We start from the raw sequence: 14,275 nt of genomic DNA, 5'->3' as shown, positions 1-14,275 counted from the left end.
AACCTGCGGCTCTCCAGATGTGCATGGACTACAAATCCCATCAGTCCCTGCCAGCATGGCCAATTGGTCGTGCTGGCAGGGGCTTATGGGAATTGTAGTCCATGCACATCTGGAGAGCCGCAGGTTGCAGACCCCTGACCTAGATATTCTACATAGGGGAAAGTTCTTCTAGATAAGAGCTCAGAATCTTCCACTGAGCTCTAGTCTGATAAGAAAGGCATGGAGGTAGATAAACGTTTATTAGCCTCAGGCAAATATATGGAGCTGAAAAAGTACTGCATGGTCCAAAGGCTCACAGAAATCTAATTGAGTTATTTTACAATCTAGACAGTCTGAGATCCAAAGGGATAACACTGCTTTATATCGCACCTTTTGGGCTGATTTTGTGGCTGGAAGAGCAGGATTTGCTCTCCATTAAGGTGTATGTCCTTCGGTGACTAAGGCTGATTCCGCATGGGCCAAAAACAGTGGTGTGAAAATGGTATAAACCCTTTTACACTGTTTTAAACCCTTTTACACCATTTTCACACTGTTTTCACACTGCTGTTTTTGACCCATGCGGAATGAGCCTACATTTCTTGAAGGAACTTCCCTGTTAGTATGGTAGTAACCTTTCCTCCCATCTGAATAGAGGAGCTCCCATTCTAAATGAAAACATTGGCCATATCAACATCAGCCAAAAGCTAGGAAGTACAGTAATATTAAGATTAGCCCTATTGTGGGCATAGGCTTTTGGTTTGTTTGTTTATTATACTTACCTATGGGATCAACAGTGGAAACAAGCCATATCTTAATTATATTATCCTGCCCAGAAGAAGCCATCTGGAATTCTTGCTTACTACCTAAATAAAAAAGGAATTTTGAAATGCATCAAGCCCATAAAAAAGCAACGTTTCCTATTTTTAATTAATGCCTTCTTGTTCAATAAGTTGAGGAAAAGTAATAGTTCTTAAAATGTCACATTTTTAAAAAATGTTCTCCAATAACAGGTACATAAAATACAAACCACTGTTACATTTCCTCATGCATGGTTGTTTGGTATACAAGTGCCTTTATTACATTCCTCAGATGCATACTAGGATAAGGATATGCTCTTGTAGAGCCCAGTACTGTACAAGTGTAAGACACCACACTGATTCTGGGATAACAGAATGGAGATATGGTTGAGCCACAAAGGATGCTATAAAAAGGGGATATTGCTATGCCATGAACAAGTTTTGGTGGTCATTTACCACACCCACCAAGGTTCAGTATATCTTGTCACCAATTGTGACACAATGCCAGCAGATTCACAATTAATTCAGAAATTCTCTAATCAGAAATCAGATAGCCAACATGGTGCAGTGGTCAAATCAGTATCTGAGAGATCCAAAATCTGTGAGACCTCCATCGTACCATGAAGCTTGATGAGTGATGTTAGATCTAGCCTGCTGGATCAGATCAGAGTCTTATCTAGATCTTACCTCATAAGGTTGTGTGATGGAATAGTACTGTAAAACTAGCAAAGTCACATCTGACTGTGAAAAGCATCTTTGCCTTTTGATCTCCTGGAGGGAGGACAGGAAACTATGCAGAGGTGCTAGGATGAAACTTCAAAGGCCTAAGTTACCTCATGGCCTGAACAGAGTTTTCCTGGGAAGGGGAAAACAAAGGTTTTGGAATTCCATCTTGAGACCTGGTCAGAGAAGCATCTCTGGGCCATGAGTTCCCAGAATGGGGACCAAGAACCAAAAGGGAGGTAACCAGCTAAGCAATCCCTTAACTGCATCTAAGTTTTATTTCTTTGTTTTCTGTTTTTCAATAAAAATCGTTGAGACCTCAGCTGGTTGGAGTTATTGGAGAAAAGAACCCAGGTTTTAATGAAACAAGCATTGGCTCTCCCAGGCTTGCTTTCATGATAGGTTGTTATGAAGATATAATGGAGGAGAGAAGAAGGAATACTGTCTTGAGGTCCATGAAAAAAGGGTGGTAAAAAACACACTAAATAAATAGAAAACCAGCTACAACTGGGGGATTTAGATCATATTGTACATACCTGTGTGATGTTTGTATGTTTATGTGCTTTTATTGTTATTGCTAAATGTTTTATGTGTGTGTGTGTGTGTGTGTGTGTGTGTGTGTGTGTGTGTGTGTGTGTGTGTATGTGTATGTATATGTATATGTATATGTATGTATATGTATATGTATATGTATGTACGTATATGTATGTATGTGTGTGTGTATATATATATGTATGTGTGTGTGTGTGTGTGTGTATATATATATATATAAACACACATACACACACACACATAATGTTTTACTGAGCTGTTGATTGCTGCCTTAGTAGACTGTATAGATGGAGAGGAAACGTCTGAGGGGGGGATATGATTTAATTCTATAAAATTATGCATGGGGTAGAAAATGTTGACAGAGAGAAATTTTTCTCTCTTTCTCACAATACTAGAACCAGGGGGCATTCATTGAAAATGCTGGAGGGAAGAATTAGGACTAATAAAAGGAAACACTTCTTCACGCAACGTGTGATTGGTGTTTGGAATATGCTGCCACAGGAGGTGGTGATGGCCACTAACCTGGATAGCTTTAAAAAGGGCTTGGACAGATTTATGGAGGAGAAGTCGATCTATGGCTACCAATCTTGATCCTCCTTGATCTCAGATTGCAAATGCCTTAGCAGACCAGGTGCTCAGGAGCAGCATCAGCAGAAGGCCATTGCTTTCACATCCTGCATGTGAGCTCCCAAAGGCACCTGGTGGGCCACTACGAGTAGCAGAGTGCTGGACTAGATGGACTCTGGTCTGATCCAGCAGGCTAGTTCTTATGTTCTTATGGAAAGATGGCATAAAATATTTTAAATAAATAAAAATAAATATTTCTTGTTAGAAGTTTAATCCACGTGCAACTGCCCTTGTTCCAGAACATTCTTCTTCATGCTTTTGGAATTCAAATTCAACCCACTGTTTACTCCATGCTGAGTGTTTTTTTAAAAGAATGATTGTCAACAAACAAAACACAGTTTTGGCAGTTAACAACAAAACAGTTGCTATGAAGGGAGAGGAAAACCAAGTTATTTATGGAAAACAATTGATTCTACGAAGCCAATTAGCAAACAACCAAAGGGAAAGGAGATGATTTGATGTAATTGGCAGGATGGAAAAGGAATAGCTTTTAGTAGTTTTCCCAAAAGAGAACAAAACATCTATAGCAAGTGCATCACTGTCAGAACCAAACAAAGAAAACTATAATGACTCTATGCACCCCCATCCCCAAAGACAACTCAGAAAGAGCAACATGAATTCTGTATCAGCAAAAAATGGAGATCAATCAGGGGATTGTCACTGAAAGAAGAAGGGAAGATTAATACATTCAAATCTACCAGAGAAATACGGTACCTAAATCAGTTATTTACTGAAACAAGCTACATGTCTGATCTACTATATCACATTAAACAGCATTTTAAAACTATTACCGGTATATGTTTCCTGGGAACAGGTGAGTTAAATTACCCACCTATAACTGAATCCATTTTAAAAAGCGCATTTTATTTTTATTTTACTTTCATTTGAAAGATAGAGCCTATATTTCTACAAGGATCTTTTTTACAATGATAGTCACTGGTGTTATGAAATTTGTAACTGATATATGTCACCCATACTGGCAGTTCCACTCATTTTACATTAAAAACGGGGGGGGGGGGGATTCTTTTTAGAATTACAGGACACTAAGTTTATAATTAGAATTCTCCTAGCATGTCCTAATACTCATCCTCACACAAAATAGTTGAAGTCGCTGGTCACCCTCACTAAGCTTCCATGTGAGTTTTTAAGAGGTATTGAATTATGTGGTTAGCACACAGAGATTGTTCCATTGATAGAAGGGAGCTGTAGACCTAATTAATTAAACCGGTTGTTCTACAAAGGAAGATTTTCCCTGTGACACAGTTTACAGATTATATCACACAGCAAAGTAGTACAATTGGTGAAATTTCCTATGTAGAAAGGATGTGTTTGTGTTATGTTCAGTATGGCCTAGACTAGACTACTACTGTCAGGGCAAGAAATCATTCTATCACTGTGTAAAAAGCCAACCTTCCAGCTTCCTCCAAAAGGAGCAGGAAAATGGAGATATAATCTACAAAGTACCCACAGATTGTAATATTCAATAATCTAATCAAATACCAAAAAGGGGGAAAGGAAATCAACCACAAAAATACAGGGAGTCTCAAAGGTTGACTTAAAAACTTAAAAACCCTTCACAAAATAAGTATATTTATTACATATTGTTCACAAAAATGTTTGTTAAAAACAGAAGACCTGAAATACAGGCCACACCTTAAGAATCAGTATAATCTGTAACACAAACCTCTAAAACTGTTGACAATATAACCAACAAGGGATTATATGTGTTTTGGTCCATTCGCCTTCTACAGCAGTCATACATACAAATATATGAAATTCATACTGATTTTTAACGGTGTAGTATTTCAGGCCTCATTTTTAACAAACATTTAACAATCTGGTCAGAAGGCAAGTGAATTCAATTGACTTGGCTGAAAACCACTTCACTTGACTCAGTTGAAAGCATTCTGATGCTAGAGAAACCAAATAATCAAAACTGCTAGGGAAACCAAATAACCAAAACTGAATCAAGGATCAAGCCACAAAAGAGACAGAGGAGTTCACCTTGAGGAAAACAAATACACAAAGGGAGTTAAAAATCAAGTTTGAAACCACTGTCATTCCTTTGTAGGAGCCTTAACAAATGTTTGGTTTCAAGAGCCACCACAAACATTAATCAAGGCTTACCATATTTTTCAGAGTTCATGGTTTTATAGTTTTCTGAGCTCAGTTTCTAATTATTACTACCACATGACCTAATCTTGAGCTGTTCACACTGTCTTGTCATTAAAAAAAACAAACACCAACGCCATAACAAAAGCATTATGAATAAATACGGAGTAGCCTTGGTTGTCATCACAGCAAAAAGTAACCACTGTCTTGCTCCTAAATAAGCTTTGTGTTAACAGGTACTTACAACAAATGAGCAATGAAAAGACTAGGTGCCACACTGAAGTTTCTAGATGCCATGACCACTCTGGGATTTATTGAGTTTGGTCACACAGTGGCATATCTACAGAAAATGGAGCCCAGGGCTAGAGCATCTGACCTGCGAGGAGTCTAAGTGGCTGCCTGGTGCAGATCTTCTGTTTCATTTACACACACAGCAATCACGTGTATGATTTTTAACTCTCACTCACTCACTCACTCACTCACTCACTCACTCACTCACTCACATGCTACCTGATGTTGAGTCTGGAAAGCTTCCTTTATTCTTTCCGGTCTCTCTAGCCCACCTGCAACATGAGCCATTCCCCCCATACAATCGTTTGTTAACAGTCGCTGCCTCAAGACGTGCAAGCTGCAAAAAGCACATGGCCAAAAACTTGCTCACCAATAGCAGCCATATACTACTGGCCACTCTGAGCCTGCGGCATTGTGGATGGTATTCCTTCACATACACATGATATTTCTTCCCTACACATGAACACACACAGACAAGTAGCCCACATCCCTCCTCTCCCCCCTCGGTGCCTGTTAATACACTATCAACAATGACCAGTATCCTCCACTTCGATGGTGAGAGGAGATTTTTCCTCCAGGGGAAGAAAACACCTCATTTTCCCCTCTGGCTTTTTAAACAGCTCTCTCCTGGTGCAAAATGTAATAAAAAGGAACAAGTCCTCTTCACTCACACAGCGGAGTGAGGGGAAAAACTTCAGCGAAACTTTTAAATCATGACACTCCCTGCTCTCCTAGCCTCCCCCCGCTTATTCTGCCACTCGTGGTTGTGTGCCAGCCAGCCAGTCACTCTCTCCTTCCACCCACTACCCCCACACGGAGGAGAACAGGAGCTTCCCCTACCCACTCCCCCAGTCCCCACTCATTAGTGCTGCTACTGTCCAAGGAACTCCCCAAGAACTCCCCAAGGAGCAGTAGCAGGAACCGCTCAGTCCACTGAAGGCTAACTGTCCCAACTGCTCACTCGGGGGAAGGGCCTTACAGGGAACATTGGGTTGGGGCCCAGCTGGGATAGGGGAGAAAGGCCCTGAGGGTTGCTGCTCATCTACCCATCTTTCTTGCTCGATTGCCGGCCAGCCCATTCTCTCACTGCCTGCACTTGCCCTTCCTGCCTGCAGTGGGAGGGGCAGATGGCCAAATGCCCCCCTACATAACCAAAATGAGTTGTGCAGAAAGACACGGACAGTGTTTCACAAAGTATTTTCAGACAGACTTCCTATATCTATTGGAAATTCAAGAAAAGTCATGCAGGAAATTTCCTACCACTCCCACTTCCTTATTCTTTATTAAAACTTTTCAAATTTAGATGCAGCTTCTAAAGGATTTCTTTTAATAAACATGCATTAGCATCCCTTGCATGCCACCCCTCACTCCCTCCCCTGCATGCCACCCCTCCCTCCCCTCTCCCTTCCTCCACTAGGGTGGGTGGGCCAGGTCCAGATGTCAGGCCCCGTCCACTTCCCTCCTCTCCCTTGCATGCCACCCCTCACTCCCTCCCCTCCCCTCCCCTCCCTTGCATGCCACCCCCACTCCCTCCCCTCCTTCTGCTAGGGTGGGTAAGCCAGGTCCAGATGTGGGGCACCCTCCCCTTCTCTCCCCTCCCTTGCATGCCACCTCTCCCTCCCCTCCCTTGCTGGGCTGCTCCCTTGCTGGGCATTTTTAAGCTAGCAGGAGGTTAAAAGATCCATTGGTGGACAACTGGGCACTTTCTGACAGATTGCCAATTGCCTGCTGGTTACTGAAGTTTTGGTATACAATACTGGAGTAGGTATATCTTGACCTGGCCCTGGAAGACATTTCCTTAATATCCTTATATGACATACTCAGACTTAAGTCTTGACTGCACAAATCACAAGTATGCATTTATTTTTTGTAAATTTACCTATAACACACACTGTATGAATTGTGTAGACTTTTTAAAAATGTAGACTATAGTCAGCATATCCATTTATCAGTATATTTCAAGTTTTTCCAGTCAATGGAATGCCTGGCAACTGAGTATTTACACAGAACAACCACTATTCCTTTGCATTTACAGGATTTTTTTTCAAGTGTACAACCCTCATGAAACATCATACTATTAAAACTTCATAGGGTTTTTAATCTGCAAAAGACACTAGGGATGCCTCTTTATTTGGCAACAATGCATGTCTTTGCCTTGTGCATCCAGCTACTTTCCCTAAAAATGCTAGTTCCTTTGTACTCATTGTCCAGCCTTTTTCTTCCCAAAACTTCAAAGTTCAAAATCACTTAAATATTGATTGCTCACTAAAGCATATAAATTGAACATATTTATTTGCATAATATAGTCTAAGAGAAAAAATTGTGTGGATTCCTAGTGTAGAACTGTGCCTGTTTCAAAGCACCTGTCTTGTGGAACCCATTGCTCATCTTGTGAAATCTAAGCTATGATAATCATGAGTATAAATAGGCTACACACAACAATGCCATATTTCTAATGTCATTTCTGTTTGGTCTCTTAGTTTTGATCTTTTTAAAAAGCTAGGCGCTGTCCAATGTACAATGAGTACAATGAGTACAATGTACAATGTACAATGAGTACAATGAGGAAAATGGCATACTTTGCATAATTCTCCTTATCGCACAACTTTCACTTCCCTTATACAGAGCATTAACTACTTTGTTTTATGGATATGCCAATCATCAAGATCTCGTCCTAGACACTTTTCCCATAATCACATTCAGGACAAGGGCAACTGAAGAGAAAGTAAAACACTCTGAACCATCAGGAACAGACTGCTTCTGTTCACCAACTGTTGGCAAAAAAGACTTTGAACGTAAGATGAAAAAGATATTAAAAGGAATTATTTAAATATCAAGCTAAACTAACCAGCAACTAGCTGTGAAGAAAAGTCGCAGCAGGTGACTCCAAGATCATGAGCTTTCTCATTACACAAGCACCTCATTTTGTCATCCCAAACAGTTAAATCTCCACATGATGATCCTGTCACAAAGAAGCTTCCATTAGGAGCAAATGCACAGGCCACTAAAGAGCCATCTTGAACACTGCCAGATCTGAAAGACAAGAATAAAGGAAATTGAACTTTGGCAGTCCCCTGACAACTTTATAAGTAAAATATTTTAATATACCAAGTTTAGAAGACAACATAAAAATCATATATGTTAGCACCTGACACAATAAGACATAATATGTAAGTATGAAACAGCAAAAACATCAAGAACTGTGAGCTTCTATTCACCTCCCATATATAGATCTATAATTTATGATTATTTTATAAAGGTTTTACTTATAAGTCACTTCAAGCAGGGTTCTGGAGAAGCAGCATAAAATATTCCTAAACAGACAAATGGCTTAGGACCTGAGATGTCTGCCTTCCTTCAATAATGAGGTGAGACTTAGGTTAAATGCAACACGCAGGAATTGACTAATTATAAAATGCAGTTTCTAGCTAATTATGTTTTCTGGACCCATGGCTTTTTTCTTGTTTGTTATAAGAACAGCTTTAAGTGAAATTAAATCTGATGTTGAAATGGTCTCACCTCCACACAGAATTTCCATCTAAATAATGGTAATTAGTAAAACTTTGCTTTTTGGTAGTCCCACACCAGTTTCTCTACAACCTTAGCTGCCTATTGCTGCTCAGAGTTGTAGAAGGAGAAAAAACAAACACTGAGGCTGTACACATCGTGATGTCACTTTTGAGGAAAATCCAAAAGCAAGGTCACATTGTTCTAGGAATTGCCAAAAACTCTATGGTTTTTCCATAGAGTTTCCAGTGATTTCTAGATCAATGTGATCTTGCTTTTAGATTCTCCGCATTAGTGATATCACAATGTGTACACCTCCAGTGGTTTTTTTTTTGGGGGGGGGGGTTGTTGTTTATTCTCCTCCTACCACTCTGAGCAGCAGCAGAAGCAGCAGCATTTTTTTCTGGAAGTGATGTCATGGCGCACATGCCTCTAGCAACCCCAATGTCCTTCCCTTCTCAAGCTTCTGCTGGTTGCCCAGCAATGCTACTGTCAAGGCTGTAATTGTTCCAGCTATAGGAAGCCAAGATACTCACCGGTGGACTTTCAAAGACTGAACATTCCAAAGAATCACACTGCCATCAGCTGCTCCGGAAACTAAGTACATGGAATCAGGGGAAAATTGACAAATTCTTACAGGGTTTCTAGAGGGATGCTCGAGAACTGCTAGCTTCAGTCCATTCTGAGGATTCCACAGAATTGTGTTGCCATCTGTAGAACAAGAAGCCAAAATGTGTCCTGAAGGAGAAAAGCAGCAGCAGTGAACAGCGTATGTGTGTCCTTTTAATGGTGAATAAGGAAGCTCTTCAAAATTGCTTAGCGAATATAGATGGATAGTTTTGTCCAAGGAACACGTAGCCAAGAACGAAGAGGAAAAGGCGCAGTAGTTGACATCATCACTGTGATCTGCTAAAGTACAAATTAACTTCACCATTTCATAAGGTTATCTGCAACAAAGAAATAAAGATGTTATAATAGTTTATAGTCTTGATTTCAGTCTTTATGCTGCTTACATAGCCAGTTGTGCTTCATTAATAATTCTACCATAATTTTAAAAAGTGTATCTGATCTCAGAAAAGACTGGTCTAGCCTTTAAGTGCATATAAATATTGCCACTAACTAGAACAAGATTGTGTCATTGTAAATAGCAATATGATCAAATCTTCACTGAACTAAATTTTTCTGAAAGAGTTTAGTCCAAACTAATGTGCTCCTGTGAGCTGAATCAATGCCAGTTTATTCAGTTAAATGAGCTTTAGTAATAATAGCTGTGTAGGTCTGCAGCCTTAATTACAATTATGCAATGTTTTAACTTTCAACTTGAGTGATAGTATAAGGGTTCAGGCCTAACAGCCTTATTCTACCAACATCCACTCAGAAGAGAGAATGAGTTCAATGTGATTTAATTTCAGGTTCATATGTACAGAACAAGGAGGAATAAAAGGGCAGAATTTGGGGAGGACACTCATAGGGATATGATGCCACAGAATTCACTCTTTGAAGCTACCATTGGTCTGGAGATCAGTTGCAATTCTGGGATATCTCCCCCCTCCCCCTCCCCACCTAGATGTTGGTAACCCTACAACACTCCTATTATCATAACATACCAAAGATAACTCCTCACTATTGGCCCAGAAAGCCATACTACTATCGAATGAAGGACGGATAACTCCTCACCATTACTGCATATTGCTGCAGATGAATAGAAGTGATTTTGTCTGCCCGGCACAGTTTTAAATGTCAAGTGAACTTTTTTTAAGGTTCAAGATATGCATGAAAAATGTAACTCACCAGAAAAAAGGAGAAAAATTTATTATTATTTAAAGAAAAATTTGTTTGATGTTATTTGTCTACAAGAAACGCAGTTTAAAACTAATTTTATTGACTTGAATTGTTTTTTTGACATAGAGTTGCCAGGTCCTGGAAACTGGCAGGAGATGGGGGACCATTTTTATGATCTGCTTGGCATTTATCGTTGGGAGCCGCCACAAGCAGATCTGAGGAGATGGCACATACATTTTCTAAAACTTTAAAAAAGAAATGTAGCATGCAAAATATTAGTCTGAGGACCTTCAGGGTTCATTCACACTAATGAGAGTGCATTACAGGCATGTGCATTAGAGGTCATGAATCCACTCCCACAAAGATTTTAACTTCCAGAGATTCTATAACAGGAACTGAATTTTGAATACTCATTCACAAAATGTTAACCTTTCCTGGAAGCTGAAAATTGAGACAAAGCAAGCAATTTGCTGGTGCTGGCAAGAAACAAATAGGGGCCACCCCTCCTAAAGCAGATGAAGAATATGTTTCCTTTTTGTAAACAGTCAACCAGACTATATATACTAGAAGAAACTCGCATATAACAGTGGTTACAGCAAAAGCATGTAATTCTTTTGATAACAGGGCAGATTCTGGTCTCTTTTATGTAGTTACATACTAAACTTACATTCCATCTTTCCCACTGAGACTCAAAGTGGATTACACAGTGTAAATCCATACAATCAATATGATGAGACATCTAATAATCAATGTACTAGGCCTAGGATTACAGAAGATAAAGTGCGGATAATACTTCCCATGCATGTCAGTACAATCTCACAGTCCTCTTTCTGAACTACTTGTTGCAGTGTAGTCTATTACTTTTCAAGAAAAGTTCACCAGAACTGAGTTTTACAGTTTGCAGAATTTACAGGAGCATAGGAGTTTTTACCCTTTTACTAGCATCAGCCAAATAAAAGAAGGCAGTGTGCAAAGTTTCAAATTCTTTCTAACCTTTCATGAGACTGGCAGAGAACTGCAGACCATGAGATTTTCATATTCTCTTATTAGCCCTTTTTCATGTTATATTCTTAATCAATCAGTTATTGTTTAATGCATATAGCCATAGCCTTACAGATTAAAAACAGAATGTGCATATATTTGTGTGTGTGTATACATGCACACACATATATAAACAGAACACACATATACACCATCTCATCAGAACACATACAAACAAACAACAGCACGATTAGAGACTTAAATGAAAACTGCGTATTGGATTAAAACAACTTTATAAGGACTAAAATGAAAAAAATGTAGATATTAATTATAAGGATGGAGTTAGATTTATGCTTGGATCCTTAGTGAGGTAGCTGGAAGTCACCATATATATGTGTAGGTGTTTGTGTAGGCCAGTGATGGCAAACCTTTTCGAGACTTGAGTGCCCAAATTGCAGCCCCAAACCCACTTATTTATTGCAAAGTGCCAACATGGCAATTTAATCTGAATACTGAGGTTTTAGTTTAGAAAATACGTTTGGCTTTGAGGTGCCCGTTACTCAGGAGTAAGCTTGGTGAAGCAACCGTGCCACACTTTGAATGGGTGAATCACGACCCTAGGAGGGTTTACTCAAAAGCAAGCCCCATTGCCAGCAACCGAGCCTACTCCCAGGTAAAGGATCGTGCCCAGGACAGCCTAGATGTGAGTGGGGGGTGGGGGTGATTTTCCACCCCCCCACATGATGAACTCTGGGTGCGGGTGCCCACAGAGAGGGCTCTGAGTGCCAACTCTGGCACCCGTGCCATAGGTTCGCCATCACTGGTGTACGGGTTTTTCCCCCCTTTTATTTTCATTTAGTATTATTAATATAGGAGGAGGGGGGACTAGATTGGGACATTTTCTTTATCTTTCTATGTGCATGCTTTTTAGATTTGTAAAATAAATAAAATTTCTCATTAAAAAAGAACGCATATGTATGTGTATGCAAACATATTTTAATCTCTTTCCATATTTGAAAGTTTACAACTTGGAAGATACAACTTTGAAATAACCGTCTTGGGGAACCTAAGGCCGGGGGGGGGGGGGGGCTGGACTCTTCCTGGTCTCCACAGGTAACACACACACACACACACCGTCGAAATGACAAAAATTGAACAACTAAACTGTTGCTGTTGCCATTTCACACCATTCAGCCTGCTAGTCACGATACTGTGACTGTCCAACTGAGAGAACAGAGGGGGGCTACCCTTTTGCCCCCAGAGGTTGATCATGGAAACATGGGCGAGAAGCCCCTCCCACCCAGCCGCTCTGCGCCGCGAGCCTGACAGAGACCGTCTCGCCCCACACGAAGCGCGAGGAGAGGGCTCGCGCGGCGCAGCCTAACTCCCCTGACGGGAGACCAACCGAAGCCCCTCAGTCAGAAAGAGACACCCACCCTTGACTGCAGGGGCGCGGGAGCCCCGCCCTTCCAAGCCTACCTCGTTTCTTGCGGCTGCGCTGTCGGTCTCCGGCTCTTGATCTCACGAAGGCGAGCGGCAGAGCAGAAGCAAAACAGCTAGGAGGGAGGTCACGTGACAAGCCCCGTATCTCTCTCGGAAAAGAGTAAGCAATCCAAGCACAGCCTGACTGGGCATCCCTGCGCCCATGTGACCAAGGCTGCTGAATAGGTACCAGGCAGGGAGAGAGTTCACGGGAGCGGTGACGTTACTGTTTGTAGCTCTCTGGCCAGGGGGAGGTTCAAGGCGGTGGCTGAGATTGATGGGAGGGTTTGAGTCGTCCTCCTGCTGCTTATGTGAGGTGACTTTAGTTTAGGCAGTGCGTGCTAGCAGGAGCTGGAAATGTGGAGGGGAAGGATGCAATTGCATACTAGCAAAATGGAAATGGAAATTGCATCTCGTTGGAGTAAGCGTTGCAAGCTATCCCCACATTTGAGCGGCACCCAGTATTTTCAGAGACATACAAGCCTGTTCAGTACCCGCCACTGTGTTTTAACTTTCCTTCCTATAATATGTTACGTTTTTCCTTTTATATTTTGCAGATTAAAAAGAAAGGGGAGAGAGAGAGAGATGCCCGAGTCCTTACATTTCAAAATATGAACCTCATGTGAATTCAGTTGTCATCTGCACCATCACTTGATTGTAACCAGACTGTCATTTCCGGATGACTTAACAATCCTAGCATGATATACATGAGGAAAGGGACAGTCATTGACATGTTGCATACTCATATGCTCGAGAGAAACATGCAGTCACAAGTAGGGTTAATCATAACCAGATGTGCTACTGCAGGAGCTTAGGACAAATTAATTATTTTAAATGTTTTCCAATTGGAGTCACTACCAGAGGTGAGGCATTCCAATTTTGGGAGTTGGAATAATAACTCTCATTAATGTAAACTAGCATCTGTAAAATTCACAAGCCATAACTAATTTGCCGTGTAAGTTGATCAGATCTGTTATTTGGACTCACACCCAACCAACTCAAAAGTGCAATAAAAATGTTATGTTATTTATTTGAGTCGCAGTGTCTTTATCTTCATTGGGAAGCCCCTATTGTCTGACCTTCACAGGTGTTATGAAGAATGCTATATATGTGTAAATAGTCAAAAGTGGAATGCTACTTGCTGGAGCAAGCCCCTACTTGGGACCCCCAGGTATCTGCTTCTCTTTGCAATAATTTTTGTGGGGGAGAAGAGGGTGGAGGAAGAATGAGGACCAGCCAGGCTCTGAGGCTTACACTAGCCAACCTGTTTAATCAGTAATATGCATTCCAACACATACAACACATACCCAGTGTTATAATTGCACTGATGGTCCTTTTTTCTAGAAATCCCCACTGTTATAAGATTATTCAGAATCCTGAGATTTAGTGGCAATTGTTTTTAGTATTAAGTCCATATTTTTAATGCTGTTTTATCGATCTGT

The 14,275-nt window shown here is 40.7% G+C and overlaps 1 protein-coding gene and 1 long non-coding RNA gene across 2 annotated transcripts in view; one reads left to right on the top strand and one right to left on the bottom strand.

Moving 5' to 3' along the window:
* Positions 1-12,944, bottom strand: part of WDSUB1 (WD repeat, sterile alpha motif and U-box domain containing 1) — a 37,655-nt gene extending 24,711 nt beyond the window's left edge. The window contains exons 1-4 of the mRNA XM_048483592.1: positions 12,831-12,944; positions 9,125-9,535; positions 7,930-8,114; positions 759-842 (exon numbers count right to left, since the gene is read on the bottom strand). Coding sequence (XP_048339549.1) covers positions 759-842; positions 7,930-8,114; positions 9,125-9,522 — 667 coding nt within the window. The 5' untranslated portion in view covers positions 9,523-9,535; positions 12,831-12,944. The remainder of the gene's footprint in view (positions 1-758; positions 843-7,929; positions 8,115-9,124; positions 9,536-12,830) is intronic.
* Positions 12,824-13,863, top strand: LOC125425863. Its single transcript, XR_007243464.1, has 2 exons — positions 12,824-12,954; positions 13,391-13,863. It is a non-coding gene; the product is annotated as an uncharacterized LOC125425863 (long non-coding RNA).
* The last annotated feature ends 412 nt before the right edge of the window (positions 13,864-14,275 follow it).

The sequence above is a fragment of the Sphaerodactylus townsendi genome, linkage group LG02 (assembly GCF_021028975.2).
Source record: "Sphaerodactylus townsendi isolate TG3544 linkage group LG02, MPM_Stown_v2.3, whole genome shotgun sequence".
NCBI classification, from domain to species: Eukaryota; Metazoa; Chordata; class Lepidosauria; order Squamata; family Sphaerodactylidae; genus Sphaerodactylus; species Sphaerodactylus townsendi.
The sequence above is the reverse complement of the archived record's forward strand: the minus strand, read 5'-3'. Positions and strand labels throughout refer to the sequence as shown.